The sequence below is a fragment of the Podarcis pityusensis genome (assembly GCF_964106645.2).
Source record: "Podarcis pityusensis genome assembly, chromosome: 7".
Classification (NCBI taxonomy): domain Eukaryota; kingdom Metazoa; phylum Chordata; class Lepidosauria; order Squamata; family Lacertidae; genus Podarcis; species Podarcis pityusensis.
This window is the reverse complement of record NC_138031.1, coordinates 68606486-68632646: the sequence shown is the minus strand read 5'-3', so window position 1 is coordinate 68632646 and position 26161 is coordinate 68606486. Positions and strand designations below refer to the sequence as shown.

General features: G+C 44.5%; 1 protein-coding gene across 8 annotated transcripts in view; it reads right to left on the bottom strand.

Annotated features, from left to right (window-relative positions):
• Nucleotides 1–2602: 2602 nt before the first annotated feature.
• RNF152 (ring finger protein 152) overlaps nt 2603–26161 on the bottom strand; it is a 66693-nt gene continuing 43134 nt past the window's right edge. For all 8 annotated transcript variants that reach the window (XM_081015039.1, XM_081015040.1, XM_081015038.1 and 5 more), the window contains one exon: nt 2603–4190. In XM_081015039.1, the coding sequence (XP_080871165.1) occupies nt 3407–4018 (612 nt within the window). In that variant the 5' untranslated portion in view covers nt 4019–4190 and the 3' untranslated portion in view covers nt 2603–3406. The remainder of the gene's footprint in view (nt 4191–26161) is intronic.

Sequence of the window (26161 nt, the reverse complement as noted above, 5' to 3'; positions counted from 1 at the left end):
TCTGGTTTCTGTGCACCAACCCCCATCTCCTTGCCATCTCCCATCACTCTGTGAGTACTTCCTTCCCCACCTCTTGCTTGCAACCAGTCCTGGCTGCACCCCTCACCACATAGTCCTGCCAGTTTATGCCATACAGGCACTATGTTGATGAGTTGCAGACGGTTCTTATCACTGAGATAAGAGCTGTGGAACTTTAATTATCCTAGGACCCCTTTGGGTATACGAGAACCCTCGGTTCTCAAACTTTTTGGTAGTCAACCTCCCTTAAGAGCCCAGCTACACAAAATAGCTAAATTACATACTGCACCCTGAGCCTGGACTGTTTAATGTCAAGCCATCCTTGTGAAATCAGCTTCATATAGCTAAACTGGTTTGGGGCTTGGCTGCGCTGGTTGGGGCTTATGAGAGCTGTATTGCTTACATGGTTAGTGGGGTGAATAGAAAGAGAGAATAGCCAGGGAAGTGTTGGGAGAGCAAAAGGTCTCCACCCCCATCGTTCTGCCCAGACACTGAGGTCCAGTGCAGAGGGCCTTCTGGCGGTTCCCTCACTGCGAGACGCCAAGTTACAGGGAACCAGGCAGAGGCCCTTCTCAGTAGTGGCACCCGCCCTGTGAAATGCCCTCCCATCGGATGTCAAGGAAATAAACAACTATTCGACTTTTAGAAGACATCTGAAGGCAGCCCTGTTTAGGGATGCTTTTAATGTTTAATAGACTATTGTATTTTAATATTCTGTTGGAAGTCACCCAGAGTGGCTGGGGAAACCCAGCCAGATGGGTGGGGTATAAATAATAAATTATTATTATTATTATTATTATTATTATTATTATTATTATTATTAAAGCAACTGAGGCTGGTTACGGGCAAGCAGTTTACTGAATGAGATGTGTGATCACCCAAAAGACCCGATCCCTCACTTGCAATCCTAAGTGGCTTGAGCCTAATGAGAACGGTACCATGTAATTCTTCCAATTGCCGAGGCTGATTTGAAGTTGGGGAAAATCAATCTGTTTGAGCCTCCTCCAGAGTAACACAAGTAAGATTACTCCATGGGAAAAGCTTATACAGTCATACCTTGGAAGTCGGATGGAATCCATTCCGAAGTCCACTCGACTTCCAAAACGTTCAGAAATCAAAGCGTGGCTTCTGATTGGCTGCAGGAAGCTCCTGCAGCCAATCGGAAGCCCCGTTGGACATTTGGGTTCCAAAGAATGTTTGCAAACTGGAACAGTCACTTCAGGGTTTGCGGCGTTTGAGAGTCAAAATGTCCGAGTACCAAGTCATTCAGAATCCAAGGTACGACTGTACATGGAATGACACAAAGGAAGGTGAAAGCAGGACCCGTGAATTATATTTAAAAAATGGATCACAAAGGAACAAACATCTGGGGGGGCAAAAAGGGGGGTCAATTCAATGGCTTCTATTAACATATTACACGTGGCCCAGTCTGCAACTGCTAGCACTGTACTTATTTTGGGGTGAAATGGAGAATGTGTCAAGAGTCCACTTCCTTGTATACAAAAATTGGGATTTTAGGAAGAAGGAAGAGCTCTTCCAATGTGCATCAGCTCATGCCTGTATAGGGAAGGCCTGTGTGTCACTTTCAGAACCGTGGGTTCCCAGGAGTTAATTTATGGTTCCCACTTCACAGAATCCAGACTCTCCTCTGTTTTGCCTCAAGAGAAACAGCCGCACAAACAGCAATACGATCTTTTTCTTGGGCAGGCTTCGTAATCCCCAGCAAGCAGACGTGCCCTGATAAAAATCAGCTAAAGTACCCTGGGACTCCTTTTCTGTATACACAGGGATTACGCCTTCAGGATAGCAAGATCAACAAACTCCGGAGTACTCCTGGCTGCCTGAACAGTCTAACACAGAAGCAAGTTTCATGCCTTTTCTCAACATGATTGAGCAGCTCAAATGCCACCGAGTTTCCAAAACCATATCCCCTCAACCCCCTCTTACAGAAACACTACATTTTTGCCAATGGCTGGCAAAGTTATTGGTGAATCGCAGAAAGGAGTTCCTGGGTCAACACTCATCTTGGGAGTCCACATCGACCGAGTTTTAAAAGTGGGTACAACTTCTCTCACCACAATTGCCTTTAGGAGATAGTCACTGTTTCTGACCTTTTTCTTGACCTGGGTCCCCAGCCACTTCACCCATCTTCCCCTATTCTCCCCCCACTTCCTTTCTGCAATTGTAACATTTCCGCCCTGTGAACACCTTTGAGGGCAAGGAGGGGCACACTGCTGGTGCATTTGTGCATTCTGTATCATGGCCATATAGCCTTCATTTGTATCTCACACTTGCAGTGATGAATAAAACCTAGATTACGGCTTCTTTGGCGATGTACCTTCAGCTTGTATTCAAAGGGTAGGAAACCTGAAGAGAAGTCTTCAAAAACCATTCAGTATGCCACTCACGTACAAAGATCAGCCTTTATCTCAGATTAGGCCATCTCCACTAGTTTCCGCAGCAGAGGTTCTTGACAAATATATTTACTGTGTGCGCATGAAACCACATGCCGAAGATTTACGTTTTTAAAGTAGCGTTTTGCAGAAGGCAGAATACAGACAAACAGTTTGGCTGGACAGCTGTATATCCTTCCTGGTTCCCTTTATTGCTTCTTTCTTTTTGTGTCCCATTTCAATTTAAACGAGAGGGGGAGGAAATCACTTAAAACTACAGAAGAAAAACAGAATGCGCATAAACACACAGATATAGATTACATCCAAAATACTTCCAACGCTTTAGAAAAATGTTCTCTTTCTATAACTATGGTACAGATTTTTTTAAAACCGTTGCGATTAATGTGCAATTTAAAAGATACAAAAAGAAGCCTTGTTGACTAAATGACTTTTTTTTTTTTTTTTACTTTTCACAAGTTTCTCTGTTGCCGCTTAAAGAGAGAAGAGTTACGGTTTTCGCTACGTCTGGAAAAGCGCTGGGTAGCTTGCCTTTCCGAATGCCAGTGTTTAATTCTACTTGAACGTACAGCATTTTGATTTGTAAGTTGACTACTCTGTTAAAGAGAGACAGAGAGAAAGGGAGAGATTATGTCCTATATCAGTATAGTAGAACCAGCTAAATAGACATCTTTAATCTCGTAACATGATGAAATCATTATAAATTACAGCTCATTTGTTAAGTGATTATGGTGATGCATGCAGTCTTCCTTGGTACTGTTACCAGCGGATAAGCATTGGACGTTTCCCATACTCTACGAACAGGTGCCACTGTCCTTTGTTTTTCCTTTTAAAGTAGACTCTGGACCAGCAACCAGCCTGGTGTCAATGACTCAGTACGGTGGAACGAGGCGCTTCATCTCACGGCATCCTGCCACCACCATAACCACCCTCCCAAACCCCCAAAATTGGCCCGCGTGGGTATTTGCCGCTTCCTTTCAGCCGCAGGAGATCACAGTGAAACGCTTGGAAATGCACGACATGTTGTGTAGGACAATCCCAAGGAGGAAAACCAGGACGCAGGCCACCAGGATGACGGTGCAAACCCCCGACCAGGTGGAGCTTTTCGCAATGCCCCTCCTGTCTTGATCTTCGTCGCCTCCCTCCTGAGGGATGCCGGACTGCAAGGGCTGCTGCTCGGCTGGGATTGTCACCACAGTGAGAGACTTCTGCTGGCTGCCTGGCAGCAGGCGGCAGCCAATGTCTCCTGGCAAGAGGGACCTCTCCTTGGAGATGGGCAAGGGCAACATGTAGCAGCCATTGCTGGGAAGTTTGATGAAGACGGGAGTGTGCTCTGAAGTGTGGGGTATCGCAATCACGGCAATGACCTCTGGGTCGTCGGGCAGCTGGGAGACGGAAAAGCCCGGCGGCAGTTTAGTGATGCCTCGGCACCACGGGCACCGCAAGTCTTTCTGGCTGGTCCTCATCTGCTGAAGGCAAACAGAGCAGCAGGTATGCTTGCAGTCCAGCAACTTGGGCCTCCGCCGGGGGCTGTAGTAATTGAAACAAATCTGACATTCCAGAAGAATGTCCTGGGACAGAGTCTCCATCGCGGTCCGACTGGCGAAAGCAGTGAGATATCACGTTGTTCGGCAGTCCGGTCTCAGATCTAATGCTTGGAGCAGTTCCTGGCCTCCCACGGTGACTAGCTTGTATTCTACCACCAGGCGAAAGGAGGCAAGGAGTCCGTAGCGAAGCATCTGACTGGGAGTCCGTCAATATCTGAGAGGGAAATTTAAAATGAACAGAGTTAATCATAAAGGTCTACTAGAATACTGAAGGGGGTGAGGGATCTAAAGACATCCTTTTATTGATGCAGAGGATAAGTGAACATTGCAAAACCGTAGCATCTTAAGCATAATGCTTATGGCTAATAAATTCCCCTAAGCACAAACATTACCAAACCATGGGTTTTAGCCTCATATACCAGGGACATTGAACAAAAAACACACACAGCCTAAGCCTTTTTAGCTGATTATAATGATTTTTGAAGAAAGCATTTCAGACTAATAGTCTGAATTCCACATTTTTACTTGGTCAATAAGGCTATTTTCATGCAGGAATCAAAAGGACAGTTTGCTCGTTTTCCATGCTTCGTGAACAGACTTCATGTGAACGCTTCATAAAAGCTTTGAACAAATGGTGAATAACCCAAGACCAATTTGAAGGTAATGTGGGAGGACACAAACCTAGAGATTTTTCCTCCCAACTTGATTGAAATTTACAGCATTGCATATATCATTGCAATCATCCTCTGGTTCAAATTCAGTGGAAAAGCCTCTGCAAACCTTTAAATGTTGGAGCTCACTTTTAGGAACAGGTTAGGCAGTTGCGAGTGACCAGGAACACATATAAAGTATGTATATATATTGCAGTGTTTAATCTATACAGTAAGCACATGGTTTATGAAGTACCTGTCTCCATGACTGTAATGCTTGGACAATGACACTTAAGAGCTCTGTTGACACTTAAGGCTAGCGCTCCAGAGCCACTTCCCTACTGATGGCTTCTTCTGTGGCTCCAAGGAAAAATGTTACTACAAAACTTTGCGAATAGGATCAAACACACAATTTCTGTTTCCCTGACCATTGCATTCCTTTCTGGGCAGTATAGCAACCAGGTGGAAGAGTGCCGCAACTGTTTCCAATCCGTAGAGCTCTCATAGTCTCATACCAACTGAAGCAGCAGGGGAAGGATAATCAGGAATCGGTTCTGTACCATTCACAGTAAGTCTGAATGGGGCCTGATAAAGCAACTTTCCCAGGAACATTCTAAGGTTTAGGACCAGGTAGCTCTACCATCCCCAAACATTACATTGCATCCACTGCAGAAAAAAGTATCGGCTGAAACAACACAGCAGTACATATGCAAAATCCAAAGCAAAAGAAATAGAGGACGCTGCCCTAAAACACAGTCACAAAATGGATAAGACGAACACCAAGGATCTGCTCCCAATTATTTTTATAAAGGAGAAGGTCAACGGCTGAACTTCCGCAAATAATTTTTTTAACCATGCTGGCTTTCCTATCTCCCTGTGTTTTAAAACCTCTGGCACAATTGAACTTTGAAGTGTCATCAGGATCGACCTCATTTTCTCTCTGTCCAGTCCTGGAGTTTTGCTCGTAGGGTTATCATCTCTCTTGCTTGGCTTTAATCTGCCGCATGGCTAATTACATTAAAAGTTATTAAGAAGGAAAATGTGTGTTGAGAAAGTAGTGAAGTATTAAGACAAGCAGTGGCATAAATTGCGAGCAGTGTAACTAACAAAATGGTAATACAGGATGGATCTAAACATTATGTATAGGCAGAGTGGACGGTACGAAAGTAAATGCAACGAAGTGAAGCTGGAGGCAGTAAAGGAGTAACTCCTCACTATTCGGTGAGCCTGGAATAATCATGCACTTAATGTGTTAATAAAATCATAGGGGCGCAGGTGGCGCTGTGGTCTAAACCACTGAGCCTCTTGGACTTGCCAATCAGAAGGTCGGAGGTTCGAATCCCCGCAACGGAGTGAGCTTCCATTACTCTGTCCCAGTTTCTGCCAACCTAGCAGTTCGAAAGCACACCAGTGCAAGTAGATAAATAGGTACCGCTGTGGGGGGAAGGTAAACGGCATTTTTGTGTGCTCTGGTTTCCGTCACAGTGTTCTGTTGTGCCAGAAGCAATTTAGTCATGCTGGCCACATGACCCAGAAAGCTGTCTGTGGACAAACGCCGGCTCTCTTGGCCTGACAGGGAGATGAGTGCCACATGCTCATGGTTGCCTTTGACTGGACTTAACAGTCCAGGGGTCCTTTACACTTACTTTACCTAACAAAATCTACATGGAGCATGCACCTTAAGTGCTCATAAGCCACAGCACATAAAAGAATCCAGAAACATTAACAAGCCAGCAGCAATATAATGGCTATGCACAATTTTTAAAATTCCAATAATTGATTATTATTTCGGTGGCAGTGGCAAGAAGTAGAAAAAACTAAATAGGACAGCACTGCAGAGAGATTTAATGTCGTCCCCCCCCCCAATTGCTGATCTGCAGAAATGAGCTATGGGGGATGTTTGTGTGTGCCTGCAAGATTGTGGCATGGCCACACACACAGCTGATAGGTGGGTCCTGGAGGAGTGGCCGAGGATGAAAGTTAGCCATCCCCGGATTTAAGTCTGTAACGTTTGCAAACTTTATAAAAGCTATGCGCACACGATTGTAACAAAATGGCCTCGACCCACTATACCTAAAGGAGCATCTCCACCCCCATCGTTCTGCCCGGACGCTGAGGTCCAACGCCGAGGGCCTTCTGGCGGTTCCCTCACTGCGAGAAGCAAAGCTACAGGGAACCAGGCAGAGGGTCTTCTCGGTAGTGGCACCCATCCTGTGGAATGCCCTCCCATCAGATGTCAAAGAGATAAACAACTACCTGACATTTAGAAGACATCTGTTCAGGGAAGTTTTTAATGTGTGACATTTTAATGTATTTTTAATCTTTGTTGGAAGGCACCCAGAGAGGGTTGCGAAAACACAGCCAGATGGACGGGGTACAAACAATAAATTATTGTTGCTGTTGCTGTTGTTGTTGTTAATATTATTATTATTATTATTATTATTATTATTATTATTATAAAACTTTCAACCAAGACATGCAACTTTTGCAAAGCAAAGTGCTTCCTTACACAGCACCCCTCATTGCTGCTTTCCTGAGTACAATAATCCGTGGAACACTTTGAAACATTATCACTACCACATACAAACCATTAACTCTCATCTCTGGGTTTCCTCAAAATAACTGAGCCCCACAACACATCTTCTAACGCTGTTAAGTAATGAACCAGAAAGCAATTTTGCAGATACAGTGGTGCCTCGCAAGACGAAATTAATTCGTTCCGCGAGTTTTTTCGTCTTGCGGTTTTTTTCGTCTTGCGAAGCACGGTATCGGAAAAGTTTTGGAAAAGCTTCAAAAATCACCAAAGTCTTCAAAAACCTCAAAAAAGGCTACCACACCGCGTGCTATGAGTTGCTCCTCGAAGTCAAGTTGCAACTGTATTAACGGTTTTAAGAAAAAGGAAACAAACTTGCAAGACGTTTCCATCTTGCAAAGCAAGCCCATAGGGAAAATTGTCTTGCGAAGCAACTCAAAAAACCAAAAACCCTTTCGTTTTGCGAGTTTTCCGTCTTGCGAGGCATTCGTCTTGGGAGGTACCACTGTAGGTAATAATAAACACCACCCCTCAATGGGCTTGGAATGTCTTCATGCCCTGCCTGATGGCACTCCCCATAGGAGCATTTTCATACAGAAGGCTTGGAGGCATTTCTTTCTTTTATATACATAAAAATTTATTTATTTGGTTTTCAAATTAAAGTTTGCAATCACATATCCAACATACATCATAAAAACAAGATTCCAAAGAATCTCCTCCCCTTTGTGGGTCCTATTGTTAGTCATTTCCTCCTGCATCTTTGATAATAATCCAAATCTTTTACATCTCCATTATATCCCAAATTCACCATTAAACTACAAGTGTTATTGCATGGAGGCACTTATTTCGCCACTGCACAAAGCAAGATTGGGAACTAGACAGACATTTGTTCTGATCCAGTAAGTCTCTCTTGACATAATACCAAAGTTAACAGACAACTTTTTATTATTATTCTGCCCTTCCTCCATGGAGCTCCAACCATTATATATGGTCTCCATCGCCTACACACACATATATGTTAGAACACTAACAATTCCATGAGTTGGGTTAGACTGAAAAATAGTGGCCAGTGGTTGATCTGAACCTGCCTCCCCAGTTCAACGCTTTAGACCTATTCAGGCAAGAAACCAGGGCAAACCAACAGATTTCAGCTATGTTCACACAGTATGGTACTCGGAAAAACCCTGGATCTAGATCAGGCATAGGCAAATTCGGCTCTCCAGATGTTTTCGGACTACAACTCCCATCATCCCTAGCTAACAGGACCAATGGTCAGGGATGATGGGAATTGTAGTCTCAAAACATCTGGAGGGCAGAGTTTGCCTAAGCCTGATCTAGATGGTAGTGACAGAGCAATCTGCCTAGGCCAGGGGTTGGCAAAGTTTTTGTGGCTTGGGCCAGTTCACAGTCCCGCAGACGCCGCGGTGGGCCAGAGTGTGTGCGCACGTACACGCATGTGCAAACGCTATTTCCAGCATTCCTTCTGGCGCGGAGGAGGCGTGTGCAGCTTCCCATTGGCTGCAGGAGCTTCCTGTAGCCAATGGGAAGCTGGTCAGCGTTGTGGATGGCGGTCCCCTCTCTGCTCTGTGCCAGTTTAGCGCGGCGCACGGGAGGTGACAGAGCAGGCGGTGGGGGTCCATGGGTCACTTAAATGACCCCCATGGGCTGCTTGTGCCCATGGGCCTTAGGTTGCCAGCCCCTGGCCTAGGCTCTGTGTACAGCAGGTTCAGAAGAGTACAGTGGTACCTCAGGTTACATATGCTTCAGGTTACATAGGCTTCAGGTTACACACTCCGCTAACCCAGACATATCACCTCAGGTTAAGAACTTTGCTTCAGGATAAGAACAGAAATCATGCTTTGGCGGCGTGGCGGCAGCAGGAGGCCCCATTAGCTAAAGTGGTGCTTCAGGTTAAGAACAGTTTCAGGTTAAGAACGGACCTCCGGAACGAATTAAGTACTTAACCCAAGTTACCACTGTACACAGAAGTTGAGAGTGGAGCTGGAATGTCAAATCCTAACCTCCTTCACGAATTCATTCGCCCTGGGCTCTAATGTGAAAAGTGGACTTCCCAATGTTCTCCCTTACTGGCATTTGGTGACACACTTACTATAGGCATTTGGTTCAATGGAAGAAAAGCTGCTGCTCCATATATTTCTTAATTAACACATAAAAAGGCCAAAGGAACAAGCAAAAAACCTGAGTGACAAGGCAAAGAGCTTCTCCAAAGATGAGGTGACGATTATACCTCTCTCTCCAACCACAAAGTTTCCGCAACACTTTAGAAAGCCAGCCAGGTCTCATATGAGGGCACAGCTGACTTCAGCAGCAGTCAAAAACATTGTTTTATCATTAGTACTCTGGATTATCTGATGACAGCCAAGAAAATGTTGCTGACAGAGAAGACCCAGAGCTAAAGAAGACTGCCAGGGGTATCCTTAGGACTCTTTAAAGGACAGTGAGAGGGGAGGGATGAGGGCTGGGAGGCAGCAACACTCAAGTGAGACCAAAAAGACAGAGACAACCAGAATCATGATTAATATCCTTGGCTAGTGCAGATCTGATAGCAGCTGAAAGCTCTGCAGGGCTGAGCTATATCTACTAATGTTAATAAAAGCTAACCGAGTATGAAAAACCATGGGCAGAAGACACCAAGCGATAGAAAGAGATGCATTAGCAGCAGAAGGGAGTGGAGAGGGGGAAATCGCTTGCCTGACACAGATTTTCCCTCCCTGCTCTTTGATGCTCATGCTCATTGCTAACATGGCTCCAATAAATGAGAGCTGAGAAAAACAGAGACACCGATATTTAAAGATGACAAAAAACAGAACATAGAGAAAACAGTTAAGACTACGCTTTCTGCAGCACAGCACAGCAAAGCAAATGGATGAATATGCTAGAACTTGGTTCAAAGCGGTTTTTTCCCCTCTTGAACCTAAGAGTAAGTAAAGGAAAGGATCCCTGGACAGTTAAGTCCAGTCAAATTTGACTATAAGGTGCGATGCTCACCTCTACTTTCAGGCCGAGGGAACTGGCGTTTGTCCACAGACAGCTTTCTGGGTCATGTGGCCACCATGACTGAACAGCTTCTGGCTCAACGGGACACTGTGATGGAAGCCAGAGCGCATGGAAATGCTGTTTACCTTCCCACTGCAGTGGTACCTATTTATCTACTCATGCTGGTATGCTTTCACACCGCTAGGTTGGCAGGAGCTGAGACAAAGCAACAGGAGCTCACCCCGTCGTGGGGATTCGAACAGCTGACCTTACAATCAGAAAGCCCAAGAGGCTCCATTGTTTAGACCACAGTGCCATTTGCGTCCCTAAGAAACACACTATAGAATCTGCTTTCCATACACAAGACTGAGAGAAGAATTTGATTCAGTCTATTTTATAAGGTGAATACATGTTGAATAGACTACTCTGTCCCAGTACAAACGCTTCTCCTCCGCTCTCTGTGTGTGATAGGATTAGACACTGAACAGTAAATAACACTTTAAAGTTCATCACTGAAAAGCTCTATGGCCGGCTGCCATTTTCACCTCTCCATAAGCTTCAGGCAGAGCAAGATGCTTCTTGACGAGAGAACAACATTACAACAGGGGTCTGGTATCTGCACAAGCATCCTCCAGCATATCTTGATTCAAACTTAGCTTTGGCATGCAGGCCAGCTGGCAAAGAAGCCACTTATTTGGTCACCTGTGTTAAGCAAAGATCACCTCTCGAGTCAGGTAGGCAGGGAAGCTTTTGTGCAATATTAAGGGGAAACCTGGTTCACAAACAATTAACCACGGTCTGCCAGTTCTGAGCATGGCTTAGAGATTTATTTATTTTTTAAATTGTCCCAGGTACACCATGATTATCCCCGACTGAGGTCTAATATGCACAAAAAAAGGAATTTTTATGGATTTACAGCTTCACAGGGCTTCTGGGTGAGTAGATATCAGAAAGTTCCCACAAACAAAACTCTTTATGCATAGAAAAAAAGAGAGAGGAGGTTTCTTGGCATCCACAGATGTGACCTCCCCACACCTGGCAAGTGGAACAGTTTTACCATCTGAAGGGGCTCTTTGTTTAAAACCAGGCCCTCTGGAGGACGTCCCGCTTGTGGGCTTCCTAGAATTGCATGGCTGGCCGCCACGGATATGGCAAGCTGCGTTCAAAACAGTTCTGTGGAGTGCTGATATTTGGAAGAGAGCCTGCCTACTTCCCAGGGGCATTGTGGAGAGAACTAGGGTGGCAAGTGCTGTTGCTGAAATGGTTAGCTGTACTTACTATAGAGGCTCCAGGCCTCAGCTGTGTTATCCTAAAGTAAGCAGTTTTCATAACAAACTGGGCCTGTTCTTAGCAAAAGCCAGAGAGCACATCTATTGCAGGAGGATGCAGGATGCTAGACTAAACGGGTCCTTGGTCTGACCAATCAGTGCCCTTCTAATTTTTCTATCAGAACACCAAGTCAAGACGGTTCAAGCCCATAGCTGTCAAGCGTCCCTTATTTGGCGGGACAGTCCCTTATCCCAGTGCCATGTCCCACTGCTGTCCCTTATTGATGAGGCTTCATTTGGCTGCTGGCTGGGCTTTCTGCCTTTGGCTCGGAGGGGCTCAGAAGTTGAACATACCTGTGCCTGGAAAATCCCTTATTTTGGCTGCTGGTCCCTTATTTTTGAGGCTGCTGGTCCCTTAATTTCAAATCTGTAAGTTGACAGCTATGTTCAGGCCTTTCTGAGGGCCAGCCTGCAACTGAAGAGACCTTTTCTGTTGGGACATGAAACCATCCAGTGGGCTTTTGCCATTAATTAGATTATATCCAATTGAACTGGATAGATTTCCCTTTAATAACACCAGCACAACACACATACACGATGCCGACTGTGAGCCTTACAGCTGAGATGAGTAATATATTCACAGTACAAGTAAAATCACGCCCGACTCAGAATCACTGGATAGCCCTGGAGAAATCACCTTAAAAGAAAACTTGGCTGCTCCATTTCTATCAGCAGAATGGTCAGTCATGCACATTGATCCTAATAATCTGTGATCTGACCCTTCTCCGCTGAGTTTTTCTCCCCATCAATTCCAATACTTTTAGTTCCGGAACCAATATACCAATACCAGCCTAGATAGTGAAGTGCTTAAACTAAGAATTAAACTCTCTCTCTCTCTTTTTTTTTTGGGGGGGGGGGGGGAGAAAAAGCTCAAAAGCTTATATTATCCCTGAGCTTCAAAGGCTACCCACCACGCTATGTCTTTTCCGTCCATAACATTGGTTGCTAACATAATCACGACGAGTTCTGAAGTTGCAAACCGCGAACAAGCCTATGCATTCGTATATATCATCATTCTACAAGGTTAATATCAAGCTTTCAAGCTAGGCAACCTATTAGGATGCTTCACCTATACCAAGGAAGTTTCATTACGCAAACTCCCCAAACGCATTAAGCATCCTTAGGAACCATTACAGACTATGTATGATTTATGACAGCGTCTGTTGCCCTAAGGCAGCGGTAGCGAGGGGAGGGGGAGAAACATCGAGGAGGGAAGGTGCCATGCGTTCTCAACAGAGAAATTAATTGCCAGAATCACCCGCACTAAAATATAAACAGGATGCGTCTGTTTGGAACTTTTCAAATTAACAGCAGGAGGAAAATGCTGTAAATTAAAATGTTGCCAACACTTCCACAAATGAGTTTGGAGCTGGAGCTTGGGTTTCATTTATTTTGAAACCGACAAAAGCTTTGCTGCTGCTTTCAGCTCCGAGAGGTTAACTGTTTGCTTTCTTCAAGTACTCTTTGCAAAGAAAATGACTGCCCTTGTTTAGATTTTCCTGTGGCTCCAACTGCTAACAGTATCTCAGCGGTATACAAACACGAAATAATTTATTCCCCTGTGTAGAAGGAATGGCAATCAACACACGAAACAACAACAAGAAAGGAGGCTTATTTTAGACATTTGAGGGGGGGGTTGTTGTTTGGATCCAACTCCCATCAGTCTCGACCAGCAGTGCCAATGGTTGGGGGGGATCAGGGTTGCATCTGAGCAATATCTGTAGGGATATAGTTTTCTCAGCCCTACTGAATGCTCTGGCAGCGCTGAACTGAATCATTTGCTTGCCAAACACTGCTTGCATCATCTGAATCCCCCACCATCTGAAGAGAGATGGGTGGTAACTAGAGTCATAACCACATCTTTGGAATGCCCTCCCATGACAGAGGGTCATCTAATGTGAAATTTTATGTTAATTCTGGCACCAGGTAGAAACAGGTTTATTTGCCCAAGCTTTTAAGAGACAGAGGGGCCTTCTCGATAGTGGCGCCAGCCCTGTGGAACACCCTCCCATCAGATGTCAAGGAAATAAACAACTATCTGACTTTTAGAAGACATCTGAAGGCAGCCCTGTTTAGGGAAGTTTTTAATGTATGATGTTTTATCATTATTATTATTAATTATCATCATCATCATCATTAATTCTGTTGGGAGCTACCCAGAGTGGCTGGGGAAACCCAACCAGATGGGCAGGGTATGAATGAATGAATGAATGAATGAATGGTGGTTGTTGTTTGTTGTTGTTGTTGTTATATCAACAATGGTGCAAAGGTTAGTTTTTTCCTCATCTGCTTTGCTAATATTTTGAACTGAATTTTTATACCGCTGCCCTCCTCTTTTTTGTTTAAATGTGATTTTATACCTTTTAGAACATTACTTAAAAAAAAATGGGAGGGTACATTTTGTTCTCTGTATAGTTCTTTCCTTCACTTGGTCAATAGCTTTACGAACAGAACAGAGAAAAGCCCACTGTGTTCCTTCTAATCTGACATCCACTTTTGGTATTCTCTCCATAAATACCAGCCCTAAAAGAGATGGTTGAAAAAGAAAACTCATTTAAAATAAGCCACTTTACAAGCACATTTCTCACCAGTACAAATCACTGGATAACTGAGCTGGAATTTTCTTGAAGTGGCCAACCTGTTATAGGAGAGAACAGCACAATTCTTGAGGCCAAAGTGATTTAGAAAACAAATCCAAATCTCCAGCTGGAACACAATAATGGAGAAAATACTAAGGCACTACCATATATAAAATGTTTTTTCCCCCTCCTCAAAAAAATAGTGCCATTATATACGCTCACCTAAGGAAATAATGCTTTTTAAGATGAGTTTTAATTGTTTGCCACTCTGCTCAGTTTTCCTGTCTGCGAGCAAGGTTTTGTGAACTTGCTCTATCATATGCAAACATGATTTCCTGAGGAAGCGATTTGGTGTGTCCAGGAGTTGAAGAGAACTTAGCAGCAAGACTCAAGCTTTTATGTTGAAGGAAACTGCTTGATTAAGCTGGCGACAATCAACATTTTTTATCCATACAAGCAGGAGTGAGGAGAAGTCTGGTTTTCTCATTCATCTCATCATGCAGTTCACTAAATATTCACCTAAGAGTAGCATGCTGACAGCGAAATAACCTCCCTGCTTTCCCCCTATTCCTATTATTATTATTATTATTATTATTATTATTAAACACACTTTTGAGTCACCCACTTTTTAGCTATGTTTGCTGTACATCAGAATTGGCAGGAGTGAATTTATTGTGCATGCTGGGTAAACCTCACACTTATTTGAGCCATACAGAATCAATATCACTCTGCTTTTTAAACTTCATTGATGTTACTTTGCTTGACAATAGTTAATGAACTGCACTGTAAGCATAAGTATTCAGCACACTGCCATGAGGAAAAAGCAATGATGCAAAAACTAAGGGAAAGCTGCAGCATACTATATTTCACAGAGAGGTAAAGCAGTTGAGAACTGAGGCCTAGTTGATTATGACAAAGCGTGTTCTCCCTAAAATGAGAGCACAGGTTGCGGTGGGGGCCGCCGGGCCAGGCCTCTGTTGCCTGACAGGTTAATGGTTATTGCCTGGCACAACGATTGGCTGACCGGGTTACTGGGGCAAATTGCATGTAGCAAATTGGGTGGGTGGGACCATATTGGGGCACACTGGCTTTTGCTTTCTCTTTTGCAGAGTGCATCGGATCACCCGCCCGCCCTGTGTTCCGGTTGACCTTGCTATGCCTGTCATGGGGTCGTCTGCCGTTGGGGCAGGGACTTAGTAGGAATTTTGTCCATTTGGCTGATTGGCTGGTGCCATTTGGTTTTTGCCTACTACTTAGCAATTCATCACAACTTGTAAGGTTGCGGTTAGGCATTAGTTATAAAAATTGGTGGTGGAGGGGTCAGGATAGGCTGTGCCTGCCCCTCCAATGGTGCTGGAAGGGAATTCCGTTAAAGGAATCCTGGGGCTTGCCACGATTTCGTCCAATCCCTGAAATGGGACCAGGGCCGGCAAGCCTTGGGGAGCTGGTTGGGTGAGCGGTGAGGGACTGTCGCTCAGCTCAACTGATCCCCAACACTGTTTACCCTTCACTGGCTTCCGATGGAATTGGAAAGTCAGTTCTGTCCCAGGCGGGGGGACAGATAATCATAACCAATGTCTAAGCAACCACTCACAGATTTTGTATTTTAATAAAAGTTGTGGCCAAAATAGTGCCAAAACCTTAAACTAAAATTACGTGTGATTTGTGAATTATTTGAGGGGTGGCTTGGGGACCTCCACACACAAAACAGAAATCCCACTCCCAGCAACCATTGAGAATTGCTAAAGGATGAACATGTGCACCTGGACTTCCCTATAGGCATGCTCATTCAGACAGGGTTGTGACACGTTTTGTTACAGAAGACCATTCACGACCTAAAAACTCCAGTTATTTATACTAAACAGGTCTTTGAAGTGCCCAAGGAATGGCCAGCGCTTTGCAGAATAAAAAGTTCAGGACATAAGTGAGCAACATTAATACTGATAGCTGGTGAAATCCAAGGCAGTGTCAAAAGAACTTGCCAAGAGGTCAAGACTGGAGAGAGATGCATCAAGCCAGGGACCCAAATTGCATCAATACTGGGAACAGAGGATCAAGCAAGCCAGGAAAGGTCAAATCCAGGGAGTCTCCTCCAGGAGCCCAACAAGACTAGCAGATGGAGAAAGCAGAGAGAACATGAGCAGGGTATTGATAGAGCAGTTAGCTGGAAGAGGAGGGAAAATAAGGACCTTAGAAGAGTGAAAAGCTACATTTGAGAAGTTAAGTGCAAGGAGCAGTTTGTTGGGGAACAGCTTGGTTGTATAATCTTGCAACTGTACTATATTCCAGTGTTACAGGAAAATCCTTGGGCTCACTTGGATTACCAAACAAAGGCACCAGCCAGGAATATAGGAGCAAAGCAGCAGCCAGTAGGCCTGGTCTTTATTCCAACAGGACTTCCACCTAACACATGGGAGAAGCAGGAAGAAGCCCAGAACAAAGGATGGCTCCCACTTTTATCAGTTTTACAATTTCCGCCCTCCCTTCCCTACAGGTGGGCAGGGTTTGCGGCACCGAGCGGGGGCTCACCTGGACAGGTGCCTCCCACCTGCTTGGGCCGGCCTTTGACCCACCCTCAGCCAGGGAGAACAATGGATGGCCGGCCGGGGGTGGGGCTAAGGTCAAAGAAAAGAGGCTGACCCCTTTGTCCAAGCCCCACTTGGTTTTCCTTCTTTCCAGGATCACCCACCCACCCTCCCTCAAATTAATAATTCCTTGCATCCAAATAATTTCATCCTAGGTCAGCGGTCATCAAGTTAATGATACCTTTTCCTTATAGACTAATGTTTTGCGTTCCAGGTCAGCAGGCACTGCTGCGGCCGTAAGATGGTTGCTGTATTCAGAACCAGAAGGAATTTTCCCTGCATTGGCAGGTTTCGCCTTCCCCGTAGCATTTCGTCACAAATTTGGCGGTTTTAGGCCGTGGCAAGGTATCCTTTAGTCTATCATCAAGCTGGGGGGGAATGCATTCATGCTCCCTCCCCATGTGGGGGCGCTTGCAGGGCCTGTTAAAGGACAAAACATCGGGAGTCCCTGGCCCTAGAGCAGCGGCATGTAGGTCAAACTCCCGGGCTGAGGTTAGTGGAAGGGCATGCTATGTAAGTTTGTGCTTTGCAGTCCCCTCTCACTGGACCTCATCAGCCTGCATATCCTCAGCCAGACGGGCTGAGAGGGTTACCTGCCAAGGCCTGTGCCAAGTTTCCCACTTCTGAAGCTCAATAAAGTTGTGGCCAATTTGAACCCATACTCTGGTCTCTTGTCTCATTCTTTGGCGGGGAAGGGGTAGGCACCACAGACAGGGTTTAGCACGTGTGCCCGCAAAGATACCCACAACACCCCATATATCACAAACACATCACATGCTGGGAGGGTCTGGTGACAGAAACCTGAGCATCAGGGCTTGCCCCCCAACCTTCCCTTGACCTCCACCATACACCCCTCAAGTGATACAAATGAAATATTTACATGTCCCTGTTTCCCAGCCAAGTTAATCACATCCTTTTGTCTTGATATGGGTTTGCTATTGTTTCTGGAATGGCTACCTGTCTGGCACTCAGGATTGCCAGAGATTATCACTCAGGCAGGAAATGTAAAGAGACTGAGGGTACATTTTTTCACCTTTGGTGGACATGCCCAAGGATTAAGGCTTTCTGGGAAATGATATATAATGAATTGAAAAAGGTATTTAAATATACCTTTCTGAAGAAACCAGAGGCCTTTCTTCTGGGCATGGTCGGCCAATTGGTGCGAAGGGAGGATAGAACTTTCTTTATGTATGCTACAACAGCAGCAAGAATACTCATCGGGAAGTACTGGAAGACACAAGAATTGCCCACCCGAGAAGAATGGCAGATGAAAGTGATGGACTACATGGAATTGGCTGAGATGACCGGCAGAATTCGAGACCAGGGAGAAGGGTCGATGGAAGAAGATTGGAAAAAATTCAAAATATATCTTCAAAAATACTGCAATATAAAAGAATGTTAGAAAGAGGTTGGAAAAAGAATATTAGGTCGTTCTGGTAGATATGATATAATGGACTAAGCAAAAATGAGTTGATGAAATTGATGAAATAGAGGAGGTTTAATTACATTATTTTAATTTTAAAATACGTAAATGAAAATAAGGTTAGAAGGATTTGCTGGAAACACGATCTGAACTAGAATACAAAATCGGGAGGTGAGAGGAGGTCATGGAAATAAGTAAAGGGAAAAGGCTATGTAAAGGTTTAATCTGTTTTTGTTTTATTTTAATTTAATGTATTTTTATATTTTTTGTTGTCTTCTTTTTTATTCTGTCTTATTGTTCTTTTTTACTTGTTCATTTTTTGCTTTGTTATGGCTAAAGTCTTCTTTGTATTTTGTATGGTTTTTCTATTTCTTTTTTGTAACTTTAAATTTGGAATAAATATCATTTAAAAAGAAAAAGAAAAAGAGATTATCACTCAGGCAGAGGGGCTGCTGAGTACCTGAGCTCACACTTTAGGGATTATGGCTGCCCTCACTCATGTCCCAAGCTTTCCCCTTGGTAGCCATTTCCATCGTGTGTTATGTGGTGCTTTGAGGAGACATTGTGTGTGTGAACAAACGGCAACCCCCTCCCCAATCATTATAAAAATTCCTGTAACACCAGGAACAGTCTATTTTATTTAAGTCTAGGATCAAAATCAGGAAATAAAGATCAGAACCAGAATTGGGCTGGGAACCAGGAGAAGAAGGGGCTTGTCTGGTACAAATGAGCTTCAGGGTTTGTTTCTTTTGCCATTCAAACTGTACACATCACATTCCAACGCGGCTGTTCATTTCTGTAGAAAAACCAATTACTTAATTCTATAGCTCTTCACATGTCAGCAACAAGGAAACCACCGTTCTCAAGGCTAGTACATCGCTACCATATAGTTTAGAATGAGTCGTTTCCAGATCGGATTATGAAGATGATGGAATATGCGTAGATGGCTAGATTACCTGTGAGAATCAAAGAACAGAATGAAGAAAACGTCCATTGAAGGATGGAACTATTTTGTGGAATATTGGGGGGTGGGGGTATCGTGGTTATGTTAAAACGTATGCAGGATTTGAGCAGCCAATGAGAATTGGTAGTTCAATCATTTAGAATTAATGTACATAATGGGTAACATATAAGTAGTATAGCGGCTTTATAAGCTAAGAAAAGAACACCCTGGAAGGGTGGATGGGAAGTCAAGGAATATGAGATACATGTTTTGAGGGTTGTTTAAAAGAATTTCCAAAATAAAAGTTAATTTGAAAAATATATTTTAAAAAAAGAATGGGTCCTTTCCAGATTTAAGGCCCATTTGCAAGCTATTTCCCCCAACCAACCCTCCAGCTTGTGTTATCAAACACAGAACCAGATTTGAACACTGGATTTTAGGGCAACGGGATCTACATAGGAAATGAGAGACGCGGATGTGGCTTAAAAGCACTTCTAAAGAGGTTTCTGTTTGAAATGCAGTAAATTTGCAATAATCAATCCTTCTAGCAGTCCCGAAGGTGTTTTTCAAATGCCTTCTTTATTATTTTGAATAAATAAATATTAATAAATAGCTCCATCCAATGGCATTTCTTCTCCTTGCCCATTTGATATCAGATCAAAAGCAAACTGCATCTCCATTTCCCAGTGAGTTTTATTTGATAAATATAAATCATCTTTGCATTTAACATACAGTCACTGGGGAGACTTAACAGGCTTATCAATCTCTCTTGCACTCTGAAATAAGTTCAGGAAAGCCAGCTGCTCCCAAATTTCAAAGAGCAGGAAGTGAAGGCAGTAGCCTACATAGATCAGGGTTAGGACCAGGGTCCACTATTCCACAGAGTCATAGAATCATGGAATTGTAGAGTTCGAAGAGACCCCAAGGATCATCTAGTCCAGCCCCCTGAAATACAGGAATCCTGCTCACAGTCATCCCTGGGTGGGCTCGAACCACCAACCTTTTGGTTAACAGCCAGATGCACCAACCCACTGTGCCACGCTTGGAAGGACTAGGCAACAGGCAAGTCATTCCCAAAGGCAGCAAGCAAGTACGGGTTAGAGAGCTCTAATGTGCTCAATGACACATATGAGACACATAAAAGGTAAAGGGACCCCTGACCATTAGGTCCAGTCGTAGCAGACTCTGGGGTTGCGGTGCTCATCTCGCTTTATTGGCCGAGGGAGCCGGCGTACAGCTTCCAGGTCATGTGGCCAGCATGACTAAGCCGCTTCTGGCGAGCCAGAGCAGCACACGGAAACGCCGTTTACCTTCCCGCCGGAGCGGTACCTATTTATCTACTTGCACTTTGACGTGCTTTTGAACTGCTAGGTTAGCAGGAGCTGGGACTGAGCAACGGGAGCTCACCCTGTCACGGGGATTCAAACCGCTGACCTTCTGATCAGCAAGTCCTAAGCTCTGTGGTTTAACCCACAGCGCCACCCGTGTCCCTATGAGACACATAAGGCGTGGAATTATTACGTCTGTTGGTTATAGTCCAATGGGGCGGGGGGGGGGGGCAGCTAAGAATCCTTGTGTAGGCCAACAGCTATTTCAGTAGAAATAGGGAGATAATATACACAAGGCTCGAAGGAGTAGTCAGTCTGCTCTCCTTTTTGCAGCTACAAAGTCTCTCCGTTCGTATTAAACCAAACAAGCCTCCTCTGCCCACGGTTTGATGCATAACTGCATCCAGCCCATCAAACTGCAATGGAATCACAGACTGCAATGCTGAAAAGCAGGGCTCTGCTTCCGATAAGGTGTTTGCTGCTGCGCGGCTGCCTCCGCCGCTTTGTCGTTTATTGAGGAGTCAGGAGTCGGGTGATGCAAAAGCTTTTGTCATTTGCAGCCCCGTAGATACAGCTCAGATCCCAAGAGCCTCGCCTCTCAGAGCAGAATCCAGAGTGGGAGAGGCATAACTGAGTGAGGGTCAGTTCATGAAGTCAATTGGTGTTGACTGGAGACAAATAATAATAATAATAGAAGGCTCCCTGAGCTCCCCGGTTTGGCATCTCTTCCTTAAAAAGATAAAGAAAAGCTACAAGAGGACAGACGACAAGTTTGGCAGTCCCATGTACTGTTTTTGCTGCAGATAAACCTACTGCTTAGGTAAAGGTAAAGGGACCCCTGACCATTAGGTCCAGTCGTGGCCGACTCTGGGGTTGCGGTGCTCATCTCGCTTTATTGGCCGAGGGAGCCGGCGTACAGCTTCCGGGTCATGTGGCCAGCATGACTAAGCCGCTTCTGGCGAACCAGAGCAGCGCACGGAAACGCTGTTTACCTTCCCGCCGGAGCGGTACCTATTGATCTACTTGCACTTTAACGTGCTTTCGAACTGCTAGGTTGGCAGGAGCAGGGACGGAGCAATGGGAGCTCACCCCATTGCGGGGATTCGAACCACCAACCTTCTGATAGGCAAGTTCTAGGCTCTGTGGTTTAACCCACAGCGCCACCCGCATCCCTAAACCTACTGCTTACACACACTTTAAAGCCAGAAGCCTCTTTTCCTGAGGAACTCAATATAAAATCGCAACATAAATTTGCAGTCGTGTGACTGACAACTTATAACAGAGGTTCAGTGTGGGTGTTTTAGAGAGTCCAGCAACCCTCTCCTTTCTTTCCTACTTGAGAGTAGAGTTCAAACCAATAAATGGGTTATTCTACCCTATATTGTACACTTTTATCTTTTTTATGGGGGCAGGGAATGACTCTGTAAATTCCCTTTAGCCAGATTATAAAAGATTGGCACACCAATCTTTGCTGGTACTCCCGCATATATATATTTTTGGTATTGAGGCGCAGGGATGCAGGAACTCAACAAGCACCTTTTCTGCAGAAAGGAAAACCTGCTGCTAATAAATCAATAGTGCTGTGTTAAGCAACAGTGTCAATGCATTTTTCATTCTTATTTTTTAAACGGGTAAACACAGCCAAAACACTAAAAGCAGTAGCGGGAGGAGGGGGGGAGCAGCGAAAGCGGAAACTCAGTATGTGTCGTGTGCGGAACACATGCATCAAAGAGACACCCTGGTGACAGAGACAAAAATGAGATGCTTAACTGCTGTGTAATAGGCAAAGAGCTTATGCAGAATGCAGCCCGGGTTTTACGAGCTGCTATGAATCTATGAAAGATTTCAAGGGGAAAACCTTCAAAATGGTCAATGAACATGGTCTTATGGTTTGCAAAAGAGAGCCAGCAAGCATTTTCCATTGTATGTCAGAGTCTGGCACTCATTGATTATACAGTGGTACCTCGGGTTACATACGCTTCAGGTTACAGACTCTGCTAACCCAGAAATAGTGCTTCAGGTTAAGAACTTTGCTTCAGGATGAGAACAGAAATCGTGCTCCGGCAGCGTGGCGGCAGCAGGAGGCCCCATTACCTAAAGTGGTGCTTCAGGTTAAGAACGGACCTCCAGAACGGATTAAGTACTTAACCCGAGGTACCACTGTAGTTTGCAAGTGGCATTTGTTATAAGAATTCTAAGGTCTCAAATATAGAATACATATTCATAAATGCTCACATATCTAAATATATAAACCATGTGTCTGAAATAGTACAGGAGAGAAATCCTGAAGCCATTTTGACTCTCCCAGTGACCTCAAATATTCCTCTGCAGTGTTGTTGTTGTTTAGTCATTTAGTTGTGTCCGACTCTTCATGACCCCATGGACCAGAGCACGCCAGGCACTCCTGTCTTCCACTGCCTCCCGCAGTTTGGTCAAACTCATGTTGGTAGCTTCGAGAACACTGTCCAACCATCTCTGTTGTCCCCTTCTCCTTGTGCCCTCCATCTTTCCCAACATCAGGGTCTTTTCCAGGGAGTCTTCTCTTCTCATGAGGTGGCCAAAGCATTGGAGTCTCAGCTTCAGGATCTGTCCCTCAGGTGAGCACTCAGGGCTGATTTCCTTCAGAATGGATAGGTTTGATCTTCTTGCAGTCCATGGGACTCTCAAGAGTCTCCTCCAGCACCATAATTCAAAAGCTGGAGGAGACTCTTGAGAGTCCCATGGACTGCAAGAAGATCAAACCTATCCATTCTTAAGGAAATCAGCCCTGAGTGCTCACTGGGAGGCAAATGGGGAAAGCCTTCCCATTGTCTTTTCACTTACTAATCCTGTCTTAAGGGCGTATTTGTGTATGAACAGGGTGAACCTGTGGCTTGGATTCAGGAACTAAACTATTAACCATCACAAGAGACTGGCCAGGCTGCCCAGGTAATGCAATCAGAGAACACTCATTATCAGGTAGACAGGATTTCTGCTGTAGACTATGATGTATGTATGATGATTTTGGGGTGGTCTTTGGCTAAGGGGGTTGGGCAATGTCAAAAGTCTTTAAAGGTTCCTGCGCACTTTTGTTCAGGGTCTCTCCCTCCTTGGAAAGAGGGGAGGGAACTCTGTTGAAACAGAAAAATAAATATCTGTTTTGCTTTCCACTGGATCCTGCCTCCATCCATTCTTCTCTGACTGAACATGGACTTAGTGGGGAGTTGGGCAGCAAAAGGCAAACCCCAATTTTTACATTACATAACACAAGCAATGTAAATTCTTTAAAACGCTACCTTGAACTGTCCTGATTTACCTTTCAAGTTATTACATGGATTCTTCTATTATTGGTAGTATTGACAGGGCACTGGAGGGAACAAACAATAACAGACGCTGATCAATAACAGATGCTGAACAAACAATAACAGATGCGGTTGGAGGATGGATGGCGGCTAACAGATTGAGCTTGAATCCTGACAAGACAGAAGTACTGTTTTTGGGGGAGAGGAGGTGGGCAGGTGTGGAGGATTCCCTGGTCCTGAATGGGGTAACTGTGCCCCTGAAGAACCAGGGGCACAGCCTGGGAGTCATTTTGGACTCACAGCTGTCCATGGAGGCACAGGTCAAATCTGTGTCCAGGGCAGCTGTTTACCAGCTCCATCTGGTACGTAGGCTGAGACCCTATCTGCCTGCGGACTGCCTCACCAGAGTGGTGCATGCTCTGGTTATCTCCCACTTGGACTACTGCAATGTGCTCTACGTGGGGCTACATTTGAAGGTGACCCAGAAACTACAACTAATCCAGAATGCGGCAGCTAGACTGGTGACTGGGAGTGGCCACCGAGACCATATAACACCGGTCTTGAAAGACCTACATTGGCTCCCAGTACGTTTCCGAGCACAATTCAGTGTTGGTGCTGACCTTTAAAGCCCTAAACGGCCTCGGTCCAGTATATCTGAAGGAGCTTCTCCACCCCCATTGTTCTTCCCGGGCACTGAGGTCTAGCACCAAGGGCCTTCTGGCGGTTCCCTCACTGCGAGAAGCCAAGTTACAGGGAACCAGGCAGAGGGCCTTCTCGGTAGTGGCACCCACCCTGTGGAACGCCCTCCCACCAGATGTCAAAGAGAACAACAACTACCAGACTTTTAGAAGACATCTGAAGGCAGCCCTGTTTAGGGAAGCTTTTAATGTATTACAGTATTTTAATATTTTTTTGGAAGCCACCCAGAGTGGCTGGGGAAGCCCAGCCAGATGGGCGGGGTATAAATAATAAATTATGATGATGATGATGATGATGATGATGATCAAGTTTGACCACTATGTAACATAAATGGGGTTACCATTGACCACATTTTAGAGGCAATTCACAGTACGGATCACACAGTTTCCCAAATGCAACGGGGCTGTCTGGTATAAGTAATTCCCATATGCTTTTAACTTCCAAGAGGCACTGGTTTACTACCTTTGAATAGCTATGGCGATTAAATGATCTTCAAAATCACTTGGTACTAATATACTCTATTGCAATCTTTTAACACCAAGCACTGTCTAATGGCTCCCTATGTACACATCTAACCTGCACAAGCAGGAGGCATGCAGAAATTTACTATCCACAACACCAGCAGGTTACAAAACAAGGATGCAAAAATCCACAATGTGGCTCAAACCTCTCTAAGCAGCATATGTATTTCTCCTGCATAATGATACTCCTTTTCCAGGAACTGTTAAGTATATACTGTATTTTTCGCTCTATAGCACGCCCCCGACCATAACACGCACGTAGTTTTTAGAGGAGGAAAATCCGTAGGCATGCCACCCGTAGGCATTTCCTCCATAACACGCACAGACATTTCCCACTTTCTAGGAGGAAAAAAGTGAGTGTTATGGTGCAAAGAATACGGTAATCTAAATATGATCGCAATGTCCTCAATGCAAATAGCATGAAAGCATTGTGCATTGCCTTCTTGATCTTCGCTGTCAAAAACTGCTTTCTAAAAAGTTAAAAGAAACCGCAATCCCCAAATAACAATCTACTTATCAATACAATTACCTAAAATCAAAGGAACACAACTAGTCACCATTCTCCAATTCTGAATCCACTAAATTCTGGAAATGCTGACTTAATCACCAATTGAATAGTGACTGTTCTTATCTCTCACACACAGATGTCCTCTTCTGTTTCTGTAGGCACAGATAGCGGATTGATTGCATAGATTGAACTAAACGAGTAGACAAGATTTTATTTGGCTCTGGCTTAGTTTTTGTGGCACGTACAGTTTAAAAACCAACTATAGCTTAATGTGAATGAGCTGTGTGCTTGTGCAGGCTGCTCAAAAATTCCTACAGGACATCTCCCTAGCTCCTGCTGCACCACAGACAAAATAAGCCAGTGTCTAGCTTGTAATGTCATCCAAAACTCAGGCTTACTAGAGGTTTGCTTGGAGAGAAACCCAGTTTAGCTTTAAACTACAGTTAATGTGGCGTGCAAACCAGAACATACCTGTCTTCTTTTTGGTACAGTGTAGCAAACTATGGGTTCAGACAAACCCAAACTAAGGCGAATGTGAGCTCTGAACAAGGTCTCTGGGTGTTTTGCTGCTCCTCAACCATATCAATCACCTCAGAGCAATCCAGCTTTCAGAGGTATTAAGTTGCCTTCTACAATCTAGACTGGCTGTCTTCTCTGATGCTCAGAATGTGGTGTTTCCTCTAAAAGTGACGTTGCTAATAACCTCTTTTTATATGCATAGCCCATATTCATCCCTTTTAGGAATCACACTTTCAGGAAATTATCAAAAAGCTATTTTCTATTCCCAATTCATGCAGTTTAAATGGAAAT